Below are 23,163 nucleotides of genomic sequence, written 5' to 3'. Positions count from 1 at the left end.
TGGCTCCCCTCCACTTGTTAATGCCCTTTCTCCTCCCAGCTAGCTCCCCTTCTACTTCATGTCTTGATGACCCGATGAGTTTCACTAGGGATGTGTACAGGAGCTGGGTCGGAGTTTACTTATAGGAACGTGTGCATATTACCAGTGTTTTCCTCCCCCAAATCAACTGTTAACTGTGAAGAATCCTCAAAGACTTATAAACTTTTTTTTTCCCCTTCCCCCCCGGCTTACAAGCTTTTATACTTCACTTTGAACCCTTGTTTCCCAGTAGGGTTTGGAATAGTCTGAAGTGTAAGATTAAAACTACTACACATTTCATCATTCCTGTTATTTTGATTAAAATTCACAGTAATTTACCTACTTGTTTACTTTTTCTTTTTTAACTTTTTATTCTCTGTGAATCTCACATCATGCACCCAGCCCACTCAGTCATCCCCTTGTCCCCTCATACCCACCCTCTGGTTTTTTTTTTAAAAGATTTATTCATTTATTATATATAAGTACACTGTAGCTGTCTTCAGACACACCAGAAGAGGGCATCGGATCTCTTTACAGATGGTCGTGAGCCACCATGTGGTTGCTGGGAAATGAACTCAGGACCTCTGGAATAGTCGGGTGCTCTTAACCGCTGAGCCATCTCTCCAGCCCCACCCTCTGCTCTTACAACCCTCCCTCCACCCCACACACAAAGAAATCTCATCATAGAAGCTGTAGCATGTCACAGTGTGTCCCACAGTATACCACATTTCCTTGCTTGCAAATTTACATCGCAATGAGTTGCTGGTTTGTTTTGAGGCCTCCGGCTTCTGCTACACTATCAATACTGGATCCTCACTGGGACTCCACTCAGATATCCTGTTGTTGTCCTGTGTCATAGAGATCCTACAGCTTTGGATCTGTAGGACCAGACCCTTCATGTGCTCCAGCAGATCATAGATGGGGCAGACGTTAGGGTGGGCCATCTCAAATCCCTGGATCTGGGAGGTGTCTGAGCTGGTCAGCCTGCCAGCTCTTCCTCACCCACACCACCACAGTGAGCTCTCCAGCACTGTCCCTGGCTAGTTCGTCCAATGCTGCAACCAGCAAAGGACAGAGCCTGCTCTGATTGCCTGATCTATGCCTATACCAGCAGAGGCCCTCTGCTGCCCAGGTGAGGTGCTGGGTCTGCCCCTCCTGAGTGCTGCAGCAAACAAGGGGTTGGGTCAGCTCTCCTGTCCTCTTGGCTGGCTCATCCAGAAACCCTGTCTCCCAACCCCAAACCAGGATCAGCTTTACTGTGCTGCCCAGGTGAGGTACAAGGCCAGCTCTCCTACCCTCCCGCCTTGCTTACTTTTTTTTTTTTTTTCTTTCCGGAGCTGGAGACCTAGGCAAGCGCTCTACCAGAGCCAAATCCCCAACCCCAACCGCCTTGCTTACTTTTAAGAGTTTGATTGCTCTATTACCTCTCAGTTTTACTGGTGCAGTGGCGCAGCAGGGTCAGTCTCTGGCTTCCCAGTGCTTTCTACATGCCCCCAGGAGATTCAGCAATCCCGTTTTAGGAAGTCAACCTTCTCCATAGAGATTTTGTAAGTATGTAACACACCACACTGAAGTGAGACTTCAGTGGGGCGCAAGTAGTTGAAGTGCCTCACCCATGCCCCAGCCCACTGTTCAGGAGCAGCAGCTACGTCATCACTATAGTATGTCTGTTCTGGAAAAGTCCGTTGTACTTTTCAAGACTGATTTTTAGCTCTCAGATTCTGTGAGCTATCTAATATTCTAAACATCACCAAGTGTGCTGGACAGTTTTTTGTCGATTTGACACAAGCTAAAGTCATCTGAGAGAAGGGAATCTCAAGTGAGAAAATGTCTCTATAAAATGCCTCTTATCAATAAGAAAAGCCTATAGGGTATTTCCTTAGTGATTGCTGGGAGGGCCCAGCCCATTGTGGGTGGGGTCGTTCCTGGGTCAGTGGTCCCTGGTTCTGTAAGAAGACAGTCTTAACAATCCTGGGAGAGCAAGCCAGTAAGCAGCACCCCTGTATGGTCTGTGTATCAGCTCTTGCCTTCATGTTCTGGTCCTGTGTGATTTCTGCCCTTCCTGCTTTTAAGGACACACTGTTATACAGAACTGTGAGTGAGATTAACCCTCTCTTCCCCAAGCTGCTTTTGCTCATGGTGTTCCAGCACGACAATAGGAACACTAAAGACAGCTTGTCATTTAAAGGACTTAAAAGCTTTAAAGGATCCCAAATAATAAAAGTACTTTAGACAAATGCAATGTTTTCTTTCTTTTTAAAGAGAACGTGTCTATTTTATGTGCATTGGTGTTTTGCCTGTATGTCTGTGTGAGGGGATCAGATGTTGGCATTATAGACAGTTATGAACTGCCATGTGGATGTGGGGAATTGAGCCCCAGGTCCTCTGGAAGAACAGTCAGTGCTTTTAACTGCTAAACCATCTCTCCAGCTCCAAATGGAATGGTTTTATTTTCTTCCAAGGGTTATATATATCACTTTCTTGTGGTGATTTTATTATTATTTTGGAACTCTGACGTCGATCCTTTCTTTTGTAGGTGACCCATTCCTTTCTCCCCTTTATCTTTGATATTAAGAAACAATCAGGCAGAGTGTGGCTCACTGTAAAGTGCTTGCCTTGCACACTTGATTCCCCAGCACTACCAAACCCAACCATCGTGTGTCTAAATATGGCTTTGTTGGCTTCCAGTTACACGAGGAATAACTGTAGTGACTGGTGATTGTCTCTTAATTTCTCTCTCCAAGCCTCTTCCTGAATCTGGTCCCTTCTTTCTTCCCTGGTTGTTACACTGTGCATAAGCCAGTCGGAGCAGTCAGCCTTCAGTCTGTGGACACTGTTACAGCTCTCACCAGCCAAAATGTGTATGTGGTGTATGTGCACATGTGTGGTCAGGCTGTGCACTCATGGAGGGCAGAGGAAGGTCAGTGTCCTACTCTTATCACTTCAGAGTAGGGTTTCTCACTGAACCTGGAGGTAGGCTGGCAATCAGCAAGCATTCCACGTTGGCTTCCACCCCTCTAACTAAAGATGACCTTGAGCTCCTGACCCTCTGATACCAGCCCACAACACTAGGATCACAAGTGTGACACCAGGCCAAGAAAAAAAAAATCTGTCAATCTAGTCGTCATTGTGTCACCCAGTCGTCATTGTGTCACCCCGCCCCCCCGCCCCCCCCCCCCCCGAGCTGAGGACAGAACCCAGGGCCTTGCACTTGCTAGGCAAGCGCTCTACCACTGAGCTAAATCCCCAACCCCGTCGATTTAGTTTTAATCTAAGGCAGACCATATAGGTCTTCAAGTATAGCCACGATCAAGGGAAAGACGGTGTACACGGTTCAGTGGTCCATCAGTGGGATAGTGTTTAGGTCCCAAGGGAATGTGTAAATGGGCAGGTAATTTCTTTCAACAGTTATTTCTTAACTAGTGTTGCTTATATTCAATGGCAACTTTCACTAGTATACATTAAGTATTTTTAATTAAAAATAACAATCAGATAACTTCAAGAAAACAAGTGAACAGAAATATAGAGAAAAATTATCCTGAATATCAGAGGAAAGAAAGTCTATTTAGCACCAAGAACAGTAGTATACACACAGAACATACAGTCTGAAAGATGCTCAATGGCCTAACAAAAAGCAGGACGTTTCTAGAGAACAGAGTGAGAACAGGAGGAAAATGACCTGGGTTTACAGAAGTCACAGTTGATAGAGTTCCACATTACAAGGTAGTATTCTAAGGTTAGCACATAAGGGAAATAGGCTTACTAGAAAACGAGAAAGAATATACACTCGATTTCAGCCTTGACTCTTGATAAGTTGTTTGATAAATCTGAATTATCTGATCATGTAAACCCTTTAGCTTTGAACAGTTTAAGTTTTTCATTTTCTTAGCTGCAAAGAAACCCTGACAACCCTCTCCCATTTTCAGCAACAAAGTCACCTTTCAATTAACTTTGTGGTACCACGATCCACATTTTACACAATAAAAACTGACATTACTTATTGCTGGTTGATACCTAACAGGGCTTATCTTTCATTTATTTACCTAGTTGGTACCCTGGTAATTTGTAAAGTTCATTATCAAATATAATATTTTTCATTAATTAATCACTTCTATTTTGAATTTCCCTTTTCATAGCCTCTTATTGCCCATCAAAACTATTTTTAAGCACTCACCACACATTTTTTTTTCTTTTTTTTTTTTTTTTCGGAGCTGGGTACCGAACTCAGGGCCTTGCGCTTGCTAGGCAAGCGCTCTACCACTGAGCTAAATCCCCAACCCCCACACACACTTGTTTTAACAGTAGCTATTTCAAAGGGGACAAGAGCTGATCCTCAGAGACAGTGGACATCTTGAATTTCATATTCAATAGTCTGGTAAGTTGACATAGGCTATGAGACTGGAGAACTCAATATTCAAGTCTTTCATGCCAAGGAGAGTTTACTTGGTAGATTAAAAACTCATCTGCTTATTAATAGCTGTGCTGTGTCTACTTAGGACAGTAATTCTCCAAGTATGGCCCCCATATCAGAAGATCACATACTACCCACCACCCCTAAATACATCAGAGATGCACATTCTTGTAGCCCTCTCCAGATCAACTCTATCAAACTGGGGCACGTGCCCAGCTATGATCTAATACACTCCTCTGGTGATCCAAACACACCTGTTAGAAACCGCTACCTTAGGTTTTCTTTGCTGCAGTCCAAAGCTTAGGCTCCTGCCCTTTAATACACATCCTGACTAGTAACCAACCCTCAACACTGGGCTTAGTGTGCCGTCTGAAAAAGCAGAAGCCAGGGGTACTCGGCCTGCTATCAGTTAAGGAATCATCCAGTGAACTTCTCAAAGCATAACTAAGGCAAACCTCTTTACTTTCACAGCCTTCACTAGCTCTATCCAAAGGGTTTCATCAACAACTTCATCTTCAAGGGACAACCCAAGACAGACCCTTCCCAGTAGAGCTGTCCACGGGAATTTAGTCTCTAAGAGGTGGAATCAACTCTTTAACTCCCAACATTAATTTCTTAAAACATGAATTAAAAGGAAACTTTATTCTAACTAAAACCACAAAAGTACTTGAAGTGGCTTATAGAAATTGACGTGCAGTAGTTCTACTGGAAAACTAGGAAAGAAGAACAGGTATGACCTATATTCCCCTCTCTCATCACTGACGGCAGCCTTGGAGAACAATATGGAATACTGTTATATAAAACTACTTAAGATAAAGTCGGACAAACCTGAAACTCTTGGCTATTAGACGTGTCAGTGCATTCTCATTCATATGGGCAGTGGGCACTTAATAACATCCCAACCACCGTACCCATTAAAGATGCAGTTGTCCTTAGCAGGTAGGAATTAAAACAAAAACTTTTGACTTTCTATTTACTAATTAGAGCAGGTGTGGAGGTCAGAGGGCAGTTTACACTTTTATTCAGACTCTGGCGACAGACTTCGGTCATCAGGCTTTACCCGCTGAGCCGTCTTGTCAGCCCTAAATATTCCTACAAATAACTTAAGAAATTTGTGTGTGCACACATGCAAATGTGCCAAGACAGGTGTGTGGAGGTCAGAGGATAACTTTAGGGAGTCGGTTCTTTCCTTTTACCATGTGCATCCTGTGAATTGAACTGGGTCTTCTGGCTTGGAGGCAATCACCTTTACCCACTAAGCCATCTCGCTGGCCCTTTTTTGAATCTTTCTTAAAATACCATAACAGCATAAAATTTCTCTGACATTTCACTGACTTGTATGTTTTGAGTATGAGAAAATACTGATTATGCCTGGTTATGAAAAAAATCTGCCTTAATATATAGAGTGGTTGTAGGCATTTGTTTCAGACCCAGTATCAACACAGAGAAGATGACGGTTAAGACAGTTGCACTGGAAAGCCTGAAAGACAAAACTTGTACCTGTCAAGAATCAATGTGTTTCAAGTATGGATTCTATTAAGAAAAGGAGATGTTCTGTGTGGGCTTCCATGTCCAGGGCCTAGTCCTGTGCTATTGTAGGCATTTGTTTTAATCAAACTCCAGAGGAGGAAGAAAAAAAGTGGAAAAATACCAAACATTGAGGGGTGCTAATTACATAAAAATAAATTTTAGGAATGGTTAAGTGTCAACAATCTTCAATTGTCTTTATTACAGCAAGAGGAAATTTTACTCTTAATGCATAGAATCTGAAGAAAAAAATTTACATTTAGCTTTTAAAAGAGGCCCTTTTGACAGTTATTAATACAAATGTGAAATAAGACCCTCCAACAATACCAATTTCAGTAATAGTTTACATACAGCAATAATTTATTCTGAAATGTTCATTTAGTTTGAGACATAACTCATGTCTCATTAATAAAAGAGCAGCCATCTCACCTCAGATACCAGAATATACAACAGTTACAGCATAGCAAAAATCCTACCTACTTCTGATAAAATCTAGTTCAGTTAAAATAGTTTCATTCAAATGCTTTACAGTTACACAGATTTGAGCACAAAATAGTGTGAATTGTTACACTGTAGCTATCTCTATGCACACCATGTGATCACAGAATCATTAGTCATTACTTCTGAAATTGAACCATCAGTTTCATTCATGCAGTAAAGCAAAGCAGGCTGGGTAAACATATTCATTGGGAACCATATTACTGTGAATTTCACAGCCACATGATTAATTATGACGGTAGATGGGATTCACAAGGACTAATTTTTTTGCATAAATACCAATTTCTCCCTGATGTGAATTTACTTTATAATCTAAAAATGATTGATAACAGCAATATATCATAGTGTCTATCTGTAGTGTTATTTTAAGACAGGCGATAATTAAAGGACAATGGAACGGATGCTACTTAAATACATGTAAAACACACTGTACAGATAGATATACGTGGCTTTACCATTTTTTCCTACCTAACAGGAGTGCCTCCCAAAATGACCAGTGAGGACTGTGTACTATCAAATATGGTTTCCAGAACAAAACCCCTCTAACAAGAATCAAACCTATTTACAAAAATTTTCAACCTTTAAAGTTTCCTTTGAAATAAAGTCTCTATACAGCAGTTGTGATTAACACCAGCTTTTCCTACATTTCTCCTTCTAGCTCTTTTAAACAGACGTCACGAGGTAAGACCCAGAATGGCGTTTAGGACTCTGGGCTCCACTAGATTCAGTGCTGTCAGTCTTCGAGTCTCTCTTCTTTGTGCTGCTGCCCACCGGCGTGGGGATCTGAGATGGCCGGGCTGAAGTGCTGTCTGCGCTGCTTTTCCTAGGGCTTGGGTTGTAATTAAAAGGCGTCACTCTGGCAGCGACCGTCCCACTGGGAGAACTGTGCTTGCTGGAGCTACTTGAACTGAAAGGGGTGCGCTCTGCCATGCAGGTCTCACCAGTCTCTGCTACAGGGGCAGGGCTACTCTGTCCTGCTTTAGTCTCAGTTCCTTTCTGTTCCGGGGCCTCTACCTGAATAAAGGAGTTCAGGCGGTTTTCTAGACCCACGGTTTGCACAGGACTGCCACTGCCCACACTTTGTTTTCCTTGGGTGTCTTTTGAATCTTTAATGCTTGGATTTCCCTTTTCTGAAATGCTGTCAATCACTGGGGGGGTGTTACCTGTGGGAGATCTTCCAGATCTAGGGTTGTTAATGGGGCAGTCCTCAATTCTCACCCAAACGTCCTCTGTTTTAGAAACAGCAGGTGCCATCTGATAGATCAGAGTCTTTGATTCAGCACCACTGGCAGCACCTGAGGAAGTGGTCTGAGAAACCGTGTTTGTGGGAGAAATTTCACTTTCCTTTATTTTCCTCCATGTTCCTTTTGTGGGTACCTGGTTTTCTTTCATTTGTCTGGGTCCTGGCACAGAGTTCACATGCTTTTCATCCTCACTTTTTGCTTTTTCACTGGACTCTGAAGAAGCAGAAAGAATAGAAGATGAGCTTCCAGTTCTTCTCCAAGTGCTCACTCGAGGAAGGGATGAGGAATGTTTGCTGTGTTCACGCTTCCAGGTTCCCGCTCGGTTGACTGGTAGTCTGGACGGACTTTCAGAATGGGAGCGTGCGATATCATGCCGCTTTGAGGGCCTTCCGTCACTGTACTCTATAGTGGGGCTGAGGTTAGGTGGGAGCTTGCGCCATCCACCTGCCTGAACAGATGGATGTGTGGACAGAGACATATCGGGAAGGGAAGGGCTTAAAACTGGGGTCTGTGCCTGGGACCTGGTGGGAGAATCTGGTCTAGAAGATGGAGAAAGGGATTCAAATGAGGCAGATTCCTCCAGTTTCCTCCTTAGGGTTGGGCTTGGGGCTTCTTTGATGAAAGTGGACTGGCGTACTAATGCAGGTCTTTCTGACCTGTCTGATTCACTTCCACTTGACTTAGTTGAAGACATTCTAGAAAGTTCTACCTTTTTATTAGACCCATTGCTGTTATTCATCTGATTCAGTCCTTTGGATGCTGACTCACTTCTGGGGATGCTGCTGGCGTTCTTGGACAAGCCTGTTTGTTTGCTGAGGTTTTGCTGGCTCAGCTGCCGGCCTGGGGATGTGTAGGACATTTTCCCCGACCCCGAGGACTTGGTCGAAGCAGTACTGGGAGACGATGTTCTGGGCAGCTGAGAGAGTTTGTTAGGAGTGCTTATTCCATTTCTACCGGGGGAGATCGAGTTCCGCCCTGGCGACTGCATCGGCCTACTTAATGGCTGCTGTGTGGGTCTCGAGGGAGTGGAGTCTCTAGACCCTGACCTAGAGGGCCCCTTATTTGACCCACTAATGTGGGAAGTTTGCCTGGTAATAGGGCTCAGCTCTGACTTCACTGCTGGCTTAGTTCCACGAGGAGAAGTGGTAGCTACAGGACCTTCACTGGGGCTTTTAGAGGCTGGAGTCTTGAGGGGTGGGCCTTTTTTAGAGACAGGGCTTGTACTTGAGGAGCTGTTCCGAACTCCCGGGATGTGAATCATTGTCCTGCCTCTTGAGATTGAAGGCATGTTTGTCTGAAGGGGTTGTTTCATTTGGCTGGAGATTTCTGAATTAGATCGAATCTTTCCTGTAATCAAGCTTTTATAAACCTTTTTTCCACCTTTGATTCCTTTGTTTTCGGATTCTATTTTTTTTGCTTCTAATGTGCTTTTCTCCCCAGGTTTGAGAATTCTTGGGCCTTTATGACTTGTGAATGGCTTCTCCTCTTGGTCAGGTGTAAGGTGAAAAGGCGACCCCAGGGAGACGCCCGACTTCAGGGACAGGATGGAGTCTGAGTCCGACGACGCTTGTCTGGACAGACACGCAGCGGCGGCGGCAGCTTGGTGCAGACTACTTACTATGGAGTTTGCACCTTCCTGAATAGCTTTCCAGTCGAAATTTTCTGAATCGGGGGATAAACCGTGTTCTGACTCTGGCCTCTGTATATCTTTCAAGTCGAGTGTCAGATCTTCGGCTAACACGCTGCCCACTTTCCTAGGACTCTGCCTCTCACCCTCACCCTTGAGTCTGGAAGGCCTCCTCTTTTTTGGCATAGCAGAGCTTATGCACTCCTGCAACAGGTCGTCCTCAGAATCAATGCTCAGAGAGCTGAGAGAGCTGTTTCTGGAGAAGCACACAGGGGTGTCTTCCACATGAAAGGACTTGGGCGCATACCCAGATGCCTGAGGCTTGCCTGGCTGTCCTTGCGCGTTGGCAGGCTCAGCGTCTCTGACTGGTCCAGTTTCTTCGTTATTGTTGTTTTCTTGGTCAACGTCACTAAGGGAGCTCAGAGAAGAATTTCGAGAAAAGCAAACCGGTGTATTTTCAATAGCAAAATTCTGCAGTTTTTCGTCAGTTGCTGCCCCTCTGTCTGGTACGTCTTTAGAGGACTGGGGGAAAGTGGGTTGTTCCTGCAGCAGTGGTTTAGACGGCCCTCTGTTCACTGGATGTTTTGTACTAGCCTGTGCCTTCCTAGCCGACTGTTGGCTTGAGCTTGGTTCTGTGTGGCAGGTAACTTTGGCTTCGGAGTCCTTACTTTCTTTGCCCTTTCTTAACTCAGCCTTTTCCCTGGAGAGGTCAACATCGTCATCATCAAAATCTAGAGAACTCAAAGAGTCATTTCGTGAGAAGCAGTAAGGAGTCCCTTCAATGGGTGTGTAATGATGCGGTGAATCGAAAGTAAAGCCTCCCCGGACCCTGTCCTCATTGTCCGGTAGCTTGTCATTCAAGTCCTTGGGGTTGTTTTTTAAGCTCTGTTTCTTTGAGTCTTTATTGTCTGAGAAAGTTTCTTCAGTATTTACGTTAACTTTTGAGTCTGTATTCTTTCTCACACGAGTTCTGTATTCAGTATTTTGTGGCATGGGCTTTACTGGTGAAGTAGGCTTCTTTTTCTTAGTGTCTATTTGATTTTTGTTAGTTCCGGATGAAGTCATGGATGCCTGTTGGACTTGGTCCATTATCTTTTTCACTCGGAAAGGCTTGTGGCTTCTTCCTTTGGGCAGGGCAGAATTGATGCATTCTGCAAGAATATCTCCTTCCTCTGCTTTGCTACCATCCAGGTCTGGTATAGCTATAGAGGAGACTTTTCCTCTCTGAGCCTCATCTGTACTTCTGCCCTCTGTAGGAATGGTATCTCGTTTTTCAAACTCACCTGACTGTACACTTGCTCTAACCCCATCTCCAGCAGCCAGCTCATTCGGAGGGGATTCTATTGTGAGATCACTCAGAGATGTTGCTGTGGAGAAGTTTATAGGCGTCCCTTCCACACAGTACACTCGGGGCACATCGTCCCCTGGTGTAAAGCTGACATGTTTTTGTGCCTGCAGCCTGCTCTGTGACGGCAGAAGTTTGTACACAGGCAGCTGACTCGGTTTCCTTGCCACAGGAGGAGGTAATTTTGAAGCAGTCTGGGCTAGCTTTTTGGCTTTGCGTGATGACTTTGTTGGCATGGCTGAAATAATACATTCTTCTAATATTTCAATATCATCATCATCGGAATCATCTAATAAGTCTTTTTCAGAGTCAGGCTTTTCTACCTCTTTATCCTGGTTTTCATTAGATTCTTCAGGCTGTTCTGGTTCAGTTTCATTCCCATTGTCGTTTTCCTGAACTGGAGGCATTATTCTTAATTCCACATCTTTCTGTATAAAGGGCTCATCCAGACTCAGAGCACTTAGGCTAGAGGAACAAGAAAACCCATCTGGAGTACTCTCTGTGGCAAAGTGTAACAGAGTGTCGGCATCCGGGAGGACCTGCACCCTCTGCACAGCCGCACTCACGGCCGTCTGCTTAGGCCCACCCTCTCTCTGCTCGGCAGCAGGCACCTTAGTTTTTGGCACCTCTCTCTTGGTCTGCACTGGCTGTGGGGGAGGGGGAGGGGGAGGGGTCTTGCTTCTGCTTGGTGGCATGGTCTGCCCTGGGCTGTCTGGAAGGTCACTGGGGCTGACAATCCCACTCACCATTCCACTACATGGCTCACTCTGAACAGAGCTGGCGATGGAGCGACTCTCAAAACTGTCCAGGGAGCTGACAGAAGTACACCTGCTGAATACAAGGGGCGTCTCCTGGACATAGTGTTCTGGGGGACTTTTGGGTGTCTGAGCACCGCTTTTGGAGGGAGACTTGGCTCCTGAAGAAAACTCAACAGCTTTATGCCTGGCGGATTCTGAAGCTAAGCCGGAAGCCTGGAGTCTGCTGGGCTTGGTTCTAGTACTCTGGGACACGGCTGGGACGTCACTCGCAGGGTCTTGAGCTGACCGCGTCACATCATTCTCTTTTATCTCTGCTATTTGCAGAGTATTCGCAGAGTCTGCCTCCTGTGTTGTCTGATCACAGCCTATTTCATCCTCAGCTGATGATAGCGATGATAAGGAACTACACCTTGAGAAACATATTGGGGTGTCTTCTACACAGTAAGTCTGCATTGTCTCTTGGTTGATGGAGGGGACTTTGCAGGCAGTCCCTTTTGGAGTCTGACCATTTCTTTGTGCTGAACTTGGATGCAGCTGACTCTGCCTTTTGGCGTTAGATGAAGGTGCAGATGCAGCCTCACTGCTTGGAGAGTTATGTTCAGTTTTAGTGCCCTGTACTGATGGAGTCTTTGAGAATGAAAATGATGGCTTCTGGGATGAAGATATGTCAGTGGCATATTTTAGACTATAATCAATAGGCTGATCCACATGGTGTTTCTCTTCATTATACTTTATGCTGTAATTTGTCGGTCTCTCTTCTTCTTCATGCTGTTCTTCCTCAGAATAACGTTCACTGTAGTTGGTAGGCTTGTCATCTTCATAGTCGTCTTCCTGACACAAAGACTGGTTCACATTTTGATTAACTGCATGACTAGAACCCATTCGATTTGTTTCTGAACCATTGGTTCCCCTGGACCTATATGGGGAAACGCACTCTTGTTGCCCAAAATGCTGTTGGAACTTGAGGTGTTTGTCATCAGTGTTCTCAGAGTAGACGGGAAAATTGGTGTTCTGGCTTCTTGATTGCCTTTGCTCGTTTTGCTTTATTTCATCTTCTATCACATGCTTGGGTCTTGCCCACCTTTCATTTTGTGAGGGGCTCTGCCTTCCTGAGTTCAGCTGCTCATCTGAGTACTTGAGGCTGTAGTTTATTGGTGTGTCCAGCTCCCCACCATTATCATCCATATGATTTGCACTGTGTATCTTATGGGCTAGGTCGGCAGGATACTGCCCATAACTGCAAAACTTACCTTCATCATCTTCTGAGTAGGACTCAACCGAGGGCTTCATCTGGCCCCTTTTACCATAGCCATCACTACTAGTGACACTGTTTAAGCTGTCATTTGAAGATCTCTTATATTCCACCTTGGCATAAGGCATGGAGCATGTCCTGTTTGAGCTTTCCGACTTAGCGAAGTTGTGTGTGTTTGGATGTGTGTGGGACGCAGAGCTTCTTCGTGCTGCAGTCCTCTCCTCCGCCACACAGTGGAGCTCAGCGGCAGAGGCGGGGCTTCTGTCGTCCTGGGAGGTGTGGAGGGCGGACACTTCTTCCATCACTTTGGCTATCTGGGCTGCAGTGGCAGAGAGCTGCAAACCCCGTTTGGAAGAGGTTCCCGGATTTTCTGTTGCTGAATGGTAAGTGCTGAGGCCAATACCTCGTTCTCTCTCCAAACTTCTGTCTTTCTCAGAACGAGAACTGTCTAAACTTCCCCTTGATGAAGAAGAGCTGGGCAATACTGTGGTATTTAAGTATGGTGAAAGAACAGTCATGTTTCCAGTGTTAAAGTTGTCTGACCTATTGTCATCATGTCGACTGGCGTCAAAGACATAGTCACCATAAAGATTCTGCTTGTGTCTCTGCTTACTGCGATGAGATGCCTTGGGACTTAAATTGTCAATATTGTCAAAGGTTTCTGATAAATGCTGAGCGTCTAATTCTGCTTCTAGAGCTTTTTGTTTCCTAACGTGAAGGGATGGCAAACTTGAGCCAGGAGACATGATGTTGGCATCCTTATACTTTGCAGGTCTGTTTGCCATGAGATTCCTTAAAGCTGCTGCGCTCCCCATAGCGATCATTTTGTGCTTGGAATGAATGAGGTTCTTGAGCATGCTCACCGCCCCCATGTCCCACAGAGCCTCCTGGTCTTTAGGATTTCTCGCTGAGAGATTCCACAGAGTTCCACATGCATTACTGACTATTGTCAAGCTGTGAGATTTCAAGTGCTGTAATAAAGTTTGTAGGCAGTTGTTCTCTCTTAGGATTTGTCTGAATTAAAACAAAAGCATGTGAGATTAAGGAGGAAATGTGGTTAGTGACAACAAAAAAAGGGACAGCAAACAGTTGTAAACAAAAAATGATTACTAAACACACTAGCTATTATTAGCAGATCAACTATCTTGTGAAATCCAAGCATATCTCCTCTCTTTTTGTTCTCTTGGCTCATTTGATGTTTATTTTTTCCAAGTACTGTCTGTCATTCCAAAAGCAGTAATAGTATTATGTTTCACTTATTCTGTGTCCTATTCTGATCCACTGTAAGAAAAGGAGCAGCTACATTTTCTACGTTCACATCGCAATCGTTTTCTAACTTAATGATTATAAACACATCATGAAGGTTTTTTTTTTTTTTTTCCTTTTTTTTTTTCGGAGCTGGGGACCGAACCCAGGGCCTTGCGCTTGCTAGGCAAGGGCTCTACCGCTGAGCTAAATCCCCAACCCCACATCATGAAGTTTTAAACAGGGACTGTGTCAATTGTGGAAGTAGAAGACAAGTGACTGACAGATAGCTATGCAGTCAGGGAGCACACAGCATGCTTCTAGACCAGCAACCTTCCTTTTCAGAGTAAGTCGACTCTGTCTTAGTGAAGACACCAAGTCCAAAGCACTTGTGAGCAGACTGTGTATATAAGCATTGTTTTTAAAGATAACATGAAGTATAGGTTTTAAAAATACAAAAAGCGGGGCTGGGGATTTAGCTCAGTGGTAGAGCGCTTACCTAGGAAGCGCAAGGCCCTGGGTTCGGTCCCCAGCTCCGAAAAAAAGAACCAAAAAAAAAAAAAAAAATACAAAAAGCATTTAAATATTAGGACAAACAGTCAATATAATGAACGCTGGGTCTTAGAGAGATGTGCAGTCTTTAAAGTGAATTAGCACCTAGCGATAACCTACTCTATCTGAGTTTGACATTGTCAAGGCAATGTAATAAGCTTCAGTGCTGGCTAAGACACCATTAGGAAAGTGCTGAACCTTTACACTTCCTATGTCATACTCCGAGTTTTTCCTCTGTTTGAAAATTAGTTTTGTCGGGGTTGGGGATTTAGCTCAGTGGTAGAGCGCTTGCCTAGAAAGCGCAAGGCCCTGGGTTCGATCCCCAGCTCCGGAAAAAAAAAAAAAAAGAAAAAAGAAAATTAGTTTTGTTATTTGTTTATGCCATATAAATAGGGGAGAATTAATTTGACTTTTATTCCTTTTTCTATCGCCTGGCAGGATTTCTCAACTACCGTTTATTTGTAAACTCCTATAAGATACTCTGAATTTTATTAGCAACAACATGCAAATGAGTTACTCTTGGAGTTGATAGTGGTCTTCACACTACAATAAGGCCTCTTTGCTTAGAGCTTTCATAATAATATATAACAGCTTAGAATTAGGTCGTTCTAAAGAAACAAACTCTATAATAATCCACTTAAAAGTAATACAAAACTTGGTATATACCTGTGGTCTTCGTTGGTAGCTATCAAGCTGGACACATTCCGTAATATCCCACCTCCACTTTCAATGATGGCTAACGTATTTGTCTGGCTCCGGTAAGTGAGGGTGCCAACCAGAAATGCCAGTGCCCCGTCCACAGCACATATGTCAGCCTTATTCTCAGTGCAGTGTGCGGACAGATTCCATAAGGCACTCAAGACGCTTTTGAGAGTTGATTCCTATTCATGATTGAAATATGTGTCATTTAGTTAGAGTCTTTCTTTTACAAACAGTTTCACACAAAGTAAATTTAGTTCAGTGCTGTTTCTATAAATCAACACAGTATTAAACAATGACCACGTATCTTTCCATGATGCAGAATTGATGATATTCACTATCACAATATAATATTATCTGGATAATGCAAACTCAATTAAAACATCTTCATATACTATGTGTGGATAAGGAAAGATATCTAAATAACAACACACTGCACAACAAGTTATATAATATTCTATTTGTATTAAAAACAAAAATATGTATTCATGTGCTGATTAAAAATAATATGACTTCTGAAAACTTTATTCTCTTTCTTTTTGTTTTTTTGAGACAGGGTTTCTCTGTATAGCCCTTGCTGTCCTGGAATTCAATGTGTAAATCAGGCTGGCTCAAAATCATAAGAGATCTGCCTCTGCTCTGAGTGCTGGGATTAGAAGCGTGCACCACCACCACCTGGCTAACGTACAAATTCTTATTTTTTTAAAATTTTATTTTGTATATGTGAGTACAGTGTTGCTCTCTTCAGACACACCAGAAGAGGGCATCAGATCCTATTACAGATGGTTGTGAGCCACCATGTGGTGGTTGGGAACTGAACTCACAAATTCTTAAAACTCCTAAAGAAAGTACAAATTACAAAAAGGCCCAAACTCCCTCACATACAAAATTTTCAATTGCTGCAGAAACATTCTGATATACAATGAATGATATTTGGTTACAATTTGTCACACTCCAAATGTCAGTGTTTCTTCTTATGACACCATCAAGGAATCTTTATTAGAAATGTTCCTGTCAGAAGAAGAGGCGCTCCAGACAATACAGTTGCAAAATAGTACTCTAGAAATGAGGCTATTGTAGTCTGAGTTTAAAATAAATACCTTACAAAGGAGACAACGCTGTAGGAAGGTAACATAGATGATGGAAGAGAGAACACACCAGAAACAGAACCCAATGAGAACTACTTGGAAGTCTGAACCCTGTATCTATTCAAACAAACAGAGTCTAATTCCCAGTAACTCATGGTGCCTTACATAAATGGCCAGTTTTATGTAACTCATTAGATAACTAGATAGCTCATGCCTGAAATCCAGCACTTGGGATGCTAAGAGAAGGACTGGTACGAAATCAAGGCCAGCCTCTCTACACAAGATCCAGCCTCACATATTTGTACACATGTGCAAATGAGAAGGTCCTGAGTTCATATTTAATTACAATGTGATTTAAGTGTAAGATGCTTCAAAGGTTACAGCCTAAGGGCCAAGGGCCTGTATTAGACACACTTTACAATTGAAGTTCCAGGAGGCGTGAAATGATTACAAGCTGGGGGTGTAGCTGAGGAGCACGGCTATGTACACAGCACATAAGGGATGGGATGAGTGATGGTGTGAAGGGCTGGAGAAGGAAAAGAAATGGCTAAAGATTAGAAATAAGGAAAGGAGAGCTTGAAGGGGCTCGAGACCCCATATGTACAACAATGCCAAGCAACCAGAGCTTCCAGGGACTAAGCCACTACCTAAAGACTATACATGGACTGACCCTGGACTCTGACCTCATAGGTAGCAATGAATATTCTAGTAAGAGCACCAGTGGAAGGGGAAGGCCTTGGTCCTGCCAAGACTGAACCCCCAGTGAACGTGATTGTTGGGGGGAGGGTGGTAAGGGGGGGTAAGATGGGGGAGGGGAAGCCCATATAGAAGGGGAGGGAGAAGGGTTGGGTGATGTTGACCTGGAAACCGGGAAGGGGAATAACAATCGAAATGTAAATAAGAAATACTCAAGTTAATAAAGATTTAAAAAAAAAATAAGGAAAGGAACTGTAGTACAGTGACGTATCAAAAAGTATAATGTGCAAGGAAACTCAAAAGAAAAACAAGTAAACCTCAATAGACTCTGAGATAAAGGACAAGGTATCTGGAACCAGATTAGGAGGGACTGAGGCAAATGACCCATTCAGGACTTTGGTCATTATAGGAAAAGAAATAGTGTAGTAATCAGAAGCCACAGAGAACATTTTATTTTTAAAATATGTGGATTTTTAATAGACAGCTGAAACACAAAAGATCTAAAGATGAAACAGGCAGAGGGAGAGACTAGTAGCTGCTCTAAGTGAACACCAAGTGTGAGCCCTAGCATTAATTTTCTGGTACAATTTTATGGAACTATTGTTGAAGAGAAATAAATTGTACACTTTTCACATATACATTCTTACACTTTAAATGTAGCTATACACCAATGATTCCTTCACTCCAATCAATGAACAAATATTTACACTTGCCAAGGTTTCTTCATAAGCCTCTAAACCCATCTTTTCATTCTATCCCAGGGTCTAGACAAGTACTGTCTTGCTTTTAACACTAGCATCCTACTCGATGAGCAGAGGGTTAATGAACACCTTTCCTCTCTGGCTTTCTATCTGGTGCTGCTGTCTAAGTTTCAAAAAGTACAAGCTACAGAAATCTCCAGGAACCAAAGAACCACAGGCAGGGCTGCAGATGCTCACACGCTCATTGGTGGGCTGGTGAGAGGTCAACTACAACAAGCACCTGCCACACAAGCCTGCGACCTGAGTTCATGCCCACAGTGGAGTAAGAATCAACTCCGGAGACCTCTCTGACCTCCCATGTGCCCACAGAGGCTGGCCCATACAGACATGCAGGCATTCACACAAGCAAAAACAAAACCAAGTGGAGAGGTTTTTCTAAATACAGCTTACTGATTTATTTTTCAATAATTTGTTCTTTGTGCTGGAAGATAGTTCATCTGATAAAATAAAATGTCTGCCACACAAACATGAAACCTGATTTTAATTTACACAAAACCCATGTAAAAAGCTGGATGTGGCGGCTTGGAAGGCACTGACAGGAAGATGTCTAGTCAGTCTTGCTGAATAGATGTGCTCCAGGTCTACTGAGAGGACCCACCAAAACATGGGCTGGAGTGAAGGCTCAGCAGTGATGAGCATTTGATTGCTTCCAGAAGGCTTAACACCTTGTTTCTGGGCTCTGAGGATATCAGGCATGTATCTGATACACAGACATACATGCAGACAAAATACCCATACATAATAAAAAGGTGGAGAGCTACATATTTGCCTCAGCAGATAAGAGTGCCTGCTTAGCATGAATAAAGCCTGAGTTTGAGCCCTCGGACCATGGGAAACAGGAGGTGAGGTACAGGTCTGTAATCCCAGGATTTGGGAGGAGGAGACATGAGGATCAGAAGTTCTGTGTCGGGGGTTGGGGATTTAGCTCAGTGGTAGAGCGCTTGCCTAGGAAGCGCAAGGCCCTGGGTTCGGTCCCCAGCTCCAAAAAAAAAAAAAAAAAAAAAAAAAAAAAAAAAAAAAAAAAAAAAAGAAGTTCTGTGTCATCCTTGGCTCCATAGTAAGTTCCACCCTGGGCTACATGAGATCTGTTCTTGAAAACAACCAACCAGGTGAGAGGATTGAGGAAGACATTCTACATATATCTCTAGTTTGTACATGCAGTTATGAACACACACAGACAGACACATGCACAGACAGACAGACAGACAGACAGACACAGACACAGACACAGACACACACACACACACACACACACACACACACACACACACACAGACACACGATGTTGCCCAGAGTGGTCTTGAACTCCCAGGCTTGAGTAACCCTCCACCATACCTTGTTGGGTAGGCTGTAGTTATTCATATATATACTTTACAGTTTCCTGTTTACGTATCGACAGTCATTACAGTTACTTCTGACTTTTGGCCATTACAAAGTTCTGAAGACCATTTTCACATTCCCAACAACAGTATAGAATGCTTCCCGAAGTTCAGCAACCTTGATGTGTGGTGAATCTTTAACTTTAAGCCAGTATGGTATGTATCATAGCATCCCACTGCAGTTTTAGTGACCAATAACATCATGTACCCTTTCCAGCACTTAGTGGCTATTGATACTTTTCTAAAGTATCAGTCCTAACCATCTATTTAGCATTTTCTAAGGTATCTTTATACAGAACAGAACCTACGTACATGTAAATATGGCTCTGTCTATGTACAGATGTATGATGAGCACAGTGCTTGTTGAGTTGTACATAGGTGTGTGTCTGCCACTACGTGCAAGTTAACTAGGACAACGTCTGACTGGGCCGTGCTTCCCCCTTGTTTTAGACAGGGTCTCTTTGACGGACTATGCCTTTAATACCAGCTCAGAGAGGCAGAGGCTGGTGGATCTCCTATTCTCGTACCCCACATTTTAAAGTTACCTTTTTAACTTCCAAAGCACATTCCATCAACGCTTTCACACTTCCAACTTCTCTCAACGTCTTTTTGCTATTTACATCTGCTCGCCAAGACAAATTCCGCAAAACACTTGCAATAACCTGTGAATAATCAAGTGTAGAACAATTTACATGTAAAATGATTCATACTAACTGCCTTTTTGTTTCTAATGCTAGAGGTAAGAACAGAATCTGTGCAGCTTAAATACAACCTATCTAAATGCTTGGTATAAGCGTTTCCATTTTAAATTTGGTTTTTTGAATATTTGTATACGTTTGAGATACCCTGGGTATGAGATAATGTTCCATATACATATATATTATAATTTCTTACACGTATAACTGGAAGGTAACTTTCTATAGTATATTAATAACAGTGAATAAAGCAGCTTCAGAACATAGGTTTTCCCCATGTGGTGTCAGGTTAGCAGAATACAAACAGTATCAGGTTTTAGATTTTGGGTTAGGAATGCTCCACCCGTAAGATCAAAGCATGGTATTTGTATGTACTGAAAGTCACAAGTAACACCCACTAACTTGAACAATACATATGATTGCTTATAATAATAAAAATAGGAATGTTCTGCCTATAGTCAACGCCTCAGAAATGTTACTAGGATGTTACAAGTGTTACAAAAAAGTACTTCAATATAATTATTTACTTTAGTGTTAGTAAAACCATACTTTAACACAAGCCGCTAAATACTAAGCCAAAACTTAATATAAATTAATACATTTACCTGATAAAATAATAAAAAAAAAAAGCCACATCAGAAATTCTAAGTAGTACCTGCTGTAAGTCTTCACTTTCGGATTTTAACTGGGCCACGAGTGCCCTCATGCAGCCTTTCATAGAACACAGCGTAGCCTGAAACAGGAGATGCAGAGTAGTATCAAGGGGCCTGCCCGAGACGGCTTTATTTCTAGCTACTAAATTTCAGACCTGCTTGTATTTCAATCATAAAAGTTATTTTACTGTACAAGACGCAGAACAAACTGCCCAAATGAAAGATAGAGGCCTCCTGTTTCTGCTATGTATTTCTTTTATCTAACTAGGAAACCCAACGAAATCCCGAGAAATGATAAGCAAGAACCAGAGCGTGGAGTTCTGTCTGATGGCCTCAGGATGGTACTGTCTGTCACAGGGTTTCATTAGTCATCACTCTCTATGGTGCTGGTCACCTACACTTGCTAGGGAAAGGTACTACACTTTTTAGTTACCCTCTTATGTGAGGAGCCAGGCTGTTGGTGCAGCCATCTAACCTCAGTGTAGGTTCCATATCCAGGTGTGCTTTTGCTTTGTTTGGGACACGCAGTCACAGTGTGAGAAAGGGGCTTCTGGGAGTCACGTGGAGACATCAATAAACCAGTATAAGCAATTCTATGTTTAGTTCAAAAAGTTTACAAGAAAATAAACTAACTCATAAGTGAGCACCTTAGGAAGTAAATCTTATAGAGGACATACCTTGTTGGCAACATCTCCAAAGGTCAGGTTTGTCAAGGCCATTCCAGCGTACCGTCGTAGAGTGACACTGTAGTGGTCATCAGTGAGCCCGTGCATCTCACAGTCCACCTGCAGTAACTCTGCAATAGCCTGCAGCCCCCCTAATTAAACAAGGCCAAAAGGAAACATACAATAATCCATAATCGAATAAACTGGTACAATTTGGAAATTTAAAACCAGGGGGGAAAGATCTCTAAGAATGAGAATATATGGTTTAAATTTGCCTTTAGAATTAAAAGCCACAAAACTGTTGTAAATAATTTTTGTGTAACGTAATTACAACTGATGACAATTTCACTCCCTGCCAGTGTCTCTACCCTCCCACCACTTGCTTCACTGAATGAAATAAACATTATTTTCTATTCACTGACGTACACTGTATCTTGCCAACAATGAAGCTAATTGTTAACACTGGTCTTCCTAAAGCTAAACAGAGAAATTAATGTACTGCTATTATATGGGCTTTAAAATTACTTTCCATTTATCATATACTGTGGTCCAATTTTTTTAATGTGTCAAATGATGATCCTTAGAAAAAATGAAACTTTTAAATGAAAATTTGCTTGAAGTAAAACTTACTTCATGAAGAGAATGATCTGTTTAACCTATTACAAAGTTCTATCAAGTTTCTTTAAAAAAAAATCTTAATTTTCTTTGCTACTATAATCAACCGTACCAGGATTCAGTATTTTCCTTTTTCCTAATACTTAACTAGCAGGGTGCTGAATAACCAGGGTGCGGTCAGCAGGAGGAGGAGAGGGTTGGAAACACAAAGGGAAAGGGAAGACAGTAAAGGAAGGGGATAAAAAAAAGGGAAGTGAAATGGTGAGGATGAGAATAAAAGAAAGATAAAAATGCACATGAACTATTAAAAGATTACTCATCATCAACATCAATCACCATGGGACTTGGTGTATTGTATTGTTAAAGAGAGGTGCTCAGGCATTAAAAAGAAAAAAAAAAAAAAGACATGCTAATCTGAAAGGCCAGTGCACTAACAATCTGTGAATGGCAAAAAAGATCACCAGAAGAATCTGCACATTTACAAAATGAAGTTCTACGCTGAGCTGAGAACTGTAAGACAAGGCATCTTGACTGTATGAAGACCTTTATGACTAGAAGAGATGACAGGCGATTCTCTAAACATAGGCAAGCAAATTAATCTGTATAAAGAAAATCCAAACCATATTTATGAAGACTTTCCTTCATCTATTTGCAATAACAGATAAATACAGTCAGTGAACCAAATTCAGTCCCTGTCTTCATGAAACTTATGGTGTGAAGCACCCAGATCTAGAGTGGGGAGAGCCCCAAGGAAAGGGTCTGAGAAACATTTAAGGTGAAATCTATTGGGTGACTGAACATCTAATAGGGTGGGGCAAGGAGGAGAAAGAATGATTCTAGGTAGAAAAAAAACAGCATGTGTAAGAGCTCGATAAGGTCGGGGACCAAGTGAAGCTACGGAGGTGGGCAGATACCAGATGAGAGACTCTCCGTGTCACACACGGATGTTAGACAGAGGAAAGTGTGAGTAGAGATATGTTGTAAATAGAATATGGTGGGTGCAATGTGCAGAATGGCTTATGACTGAAAGCTGGACTCAGTATGTAGAACCAGAGAGACAATGATGCCTTGCCTCAGGATGAGAAATGACAATTACATGTACATATGCACGCATGAACACACAACACGCGTGCACACACTGTTTTGAGACAGTATCTCACTATGCATCCCTGACTGACTTGGAACACCCTATGGAGACCAGACTGGCCTTGAACTCATGGAGATCAATCTTGTTTGCCTCCCAAGTACTATGTGCCACCATGCCTGGATTGAGATATACTCAAGAAACAGGATTAAAGTGCTCAGTTTCTAATTGTAGAAGATTTAAAGGGAATCATATATTTTTCTAAGATTTTGATTTGAGCAGCTAGGTTATTAGAATGTCAAAAGGACACTGAAAAAGACAGATTTGGGGATGGAGGTAACAAATTCTGTT

At 42.7% G+C, this 23,163-nt stretch overlaps 1 protein-coding gene across 38 annotated transcripts in view; it reads right to left on the bottom strand.

Moving 5' to 3' along the window:
* Window positions 1-3,475: 3,475 nt before the first annotated feature.
* Window positions 3,476-23,163, bottom strand: part of Apc (APC regulator of WNT signaling pathway) — a 96,979-nt gene continuing 77,291 nt past the window's right edge. For 37 of the 38 annotated variants that reach the window (XM_087592082.1, XM_087592084.1, XM_087592104.1 and 34 more), the window contains 5 exons: window positions 21,126-21,265; window positions 20,451-20,528; window positions 19,646-19,762; window positions 15,144-15,358; window positions 3,476-13,694 (listed from right to left, as the gene is read on the bottom strand). In XM_087592082.1, the coding sequence (XP_087448208.1) occupies window positions 7,118-13,694; window positions 15,144-15,358; window positions 19,646-19,762; window positions 20,451-20,528; window positions 21,126-21,265 (7,127 nt within the window). In that variant the 3' untranslated portion in view covers window positions 3,476-7,117. 38 annotated transcript variants of the gene reach the window in all.

Source organism: Rattus norvegicus, chromosome 18, assembly GCF_021556685.1.
Source record: "Rattus norvegicus strain SHRSP/BbbUtx chromosome 18, alternate assembly SHRSP_T2T, whole genome shotgun sequence".
In the NCBI taxonomy this organism is placed as follows: Eukaryota; Metazoa; Chordata; class Mammalia; order Rodentia; family Muridae; genus Rattus; species Rattus norvegicus.
Note: the sequence above shows the minus strand (reverse complement) of the source record. Positions and strands in the feature narration are given on the sequence as shown.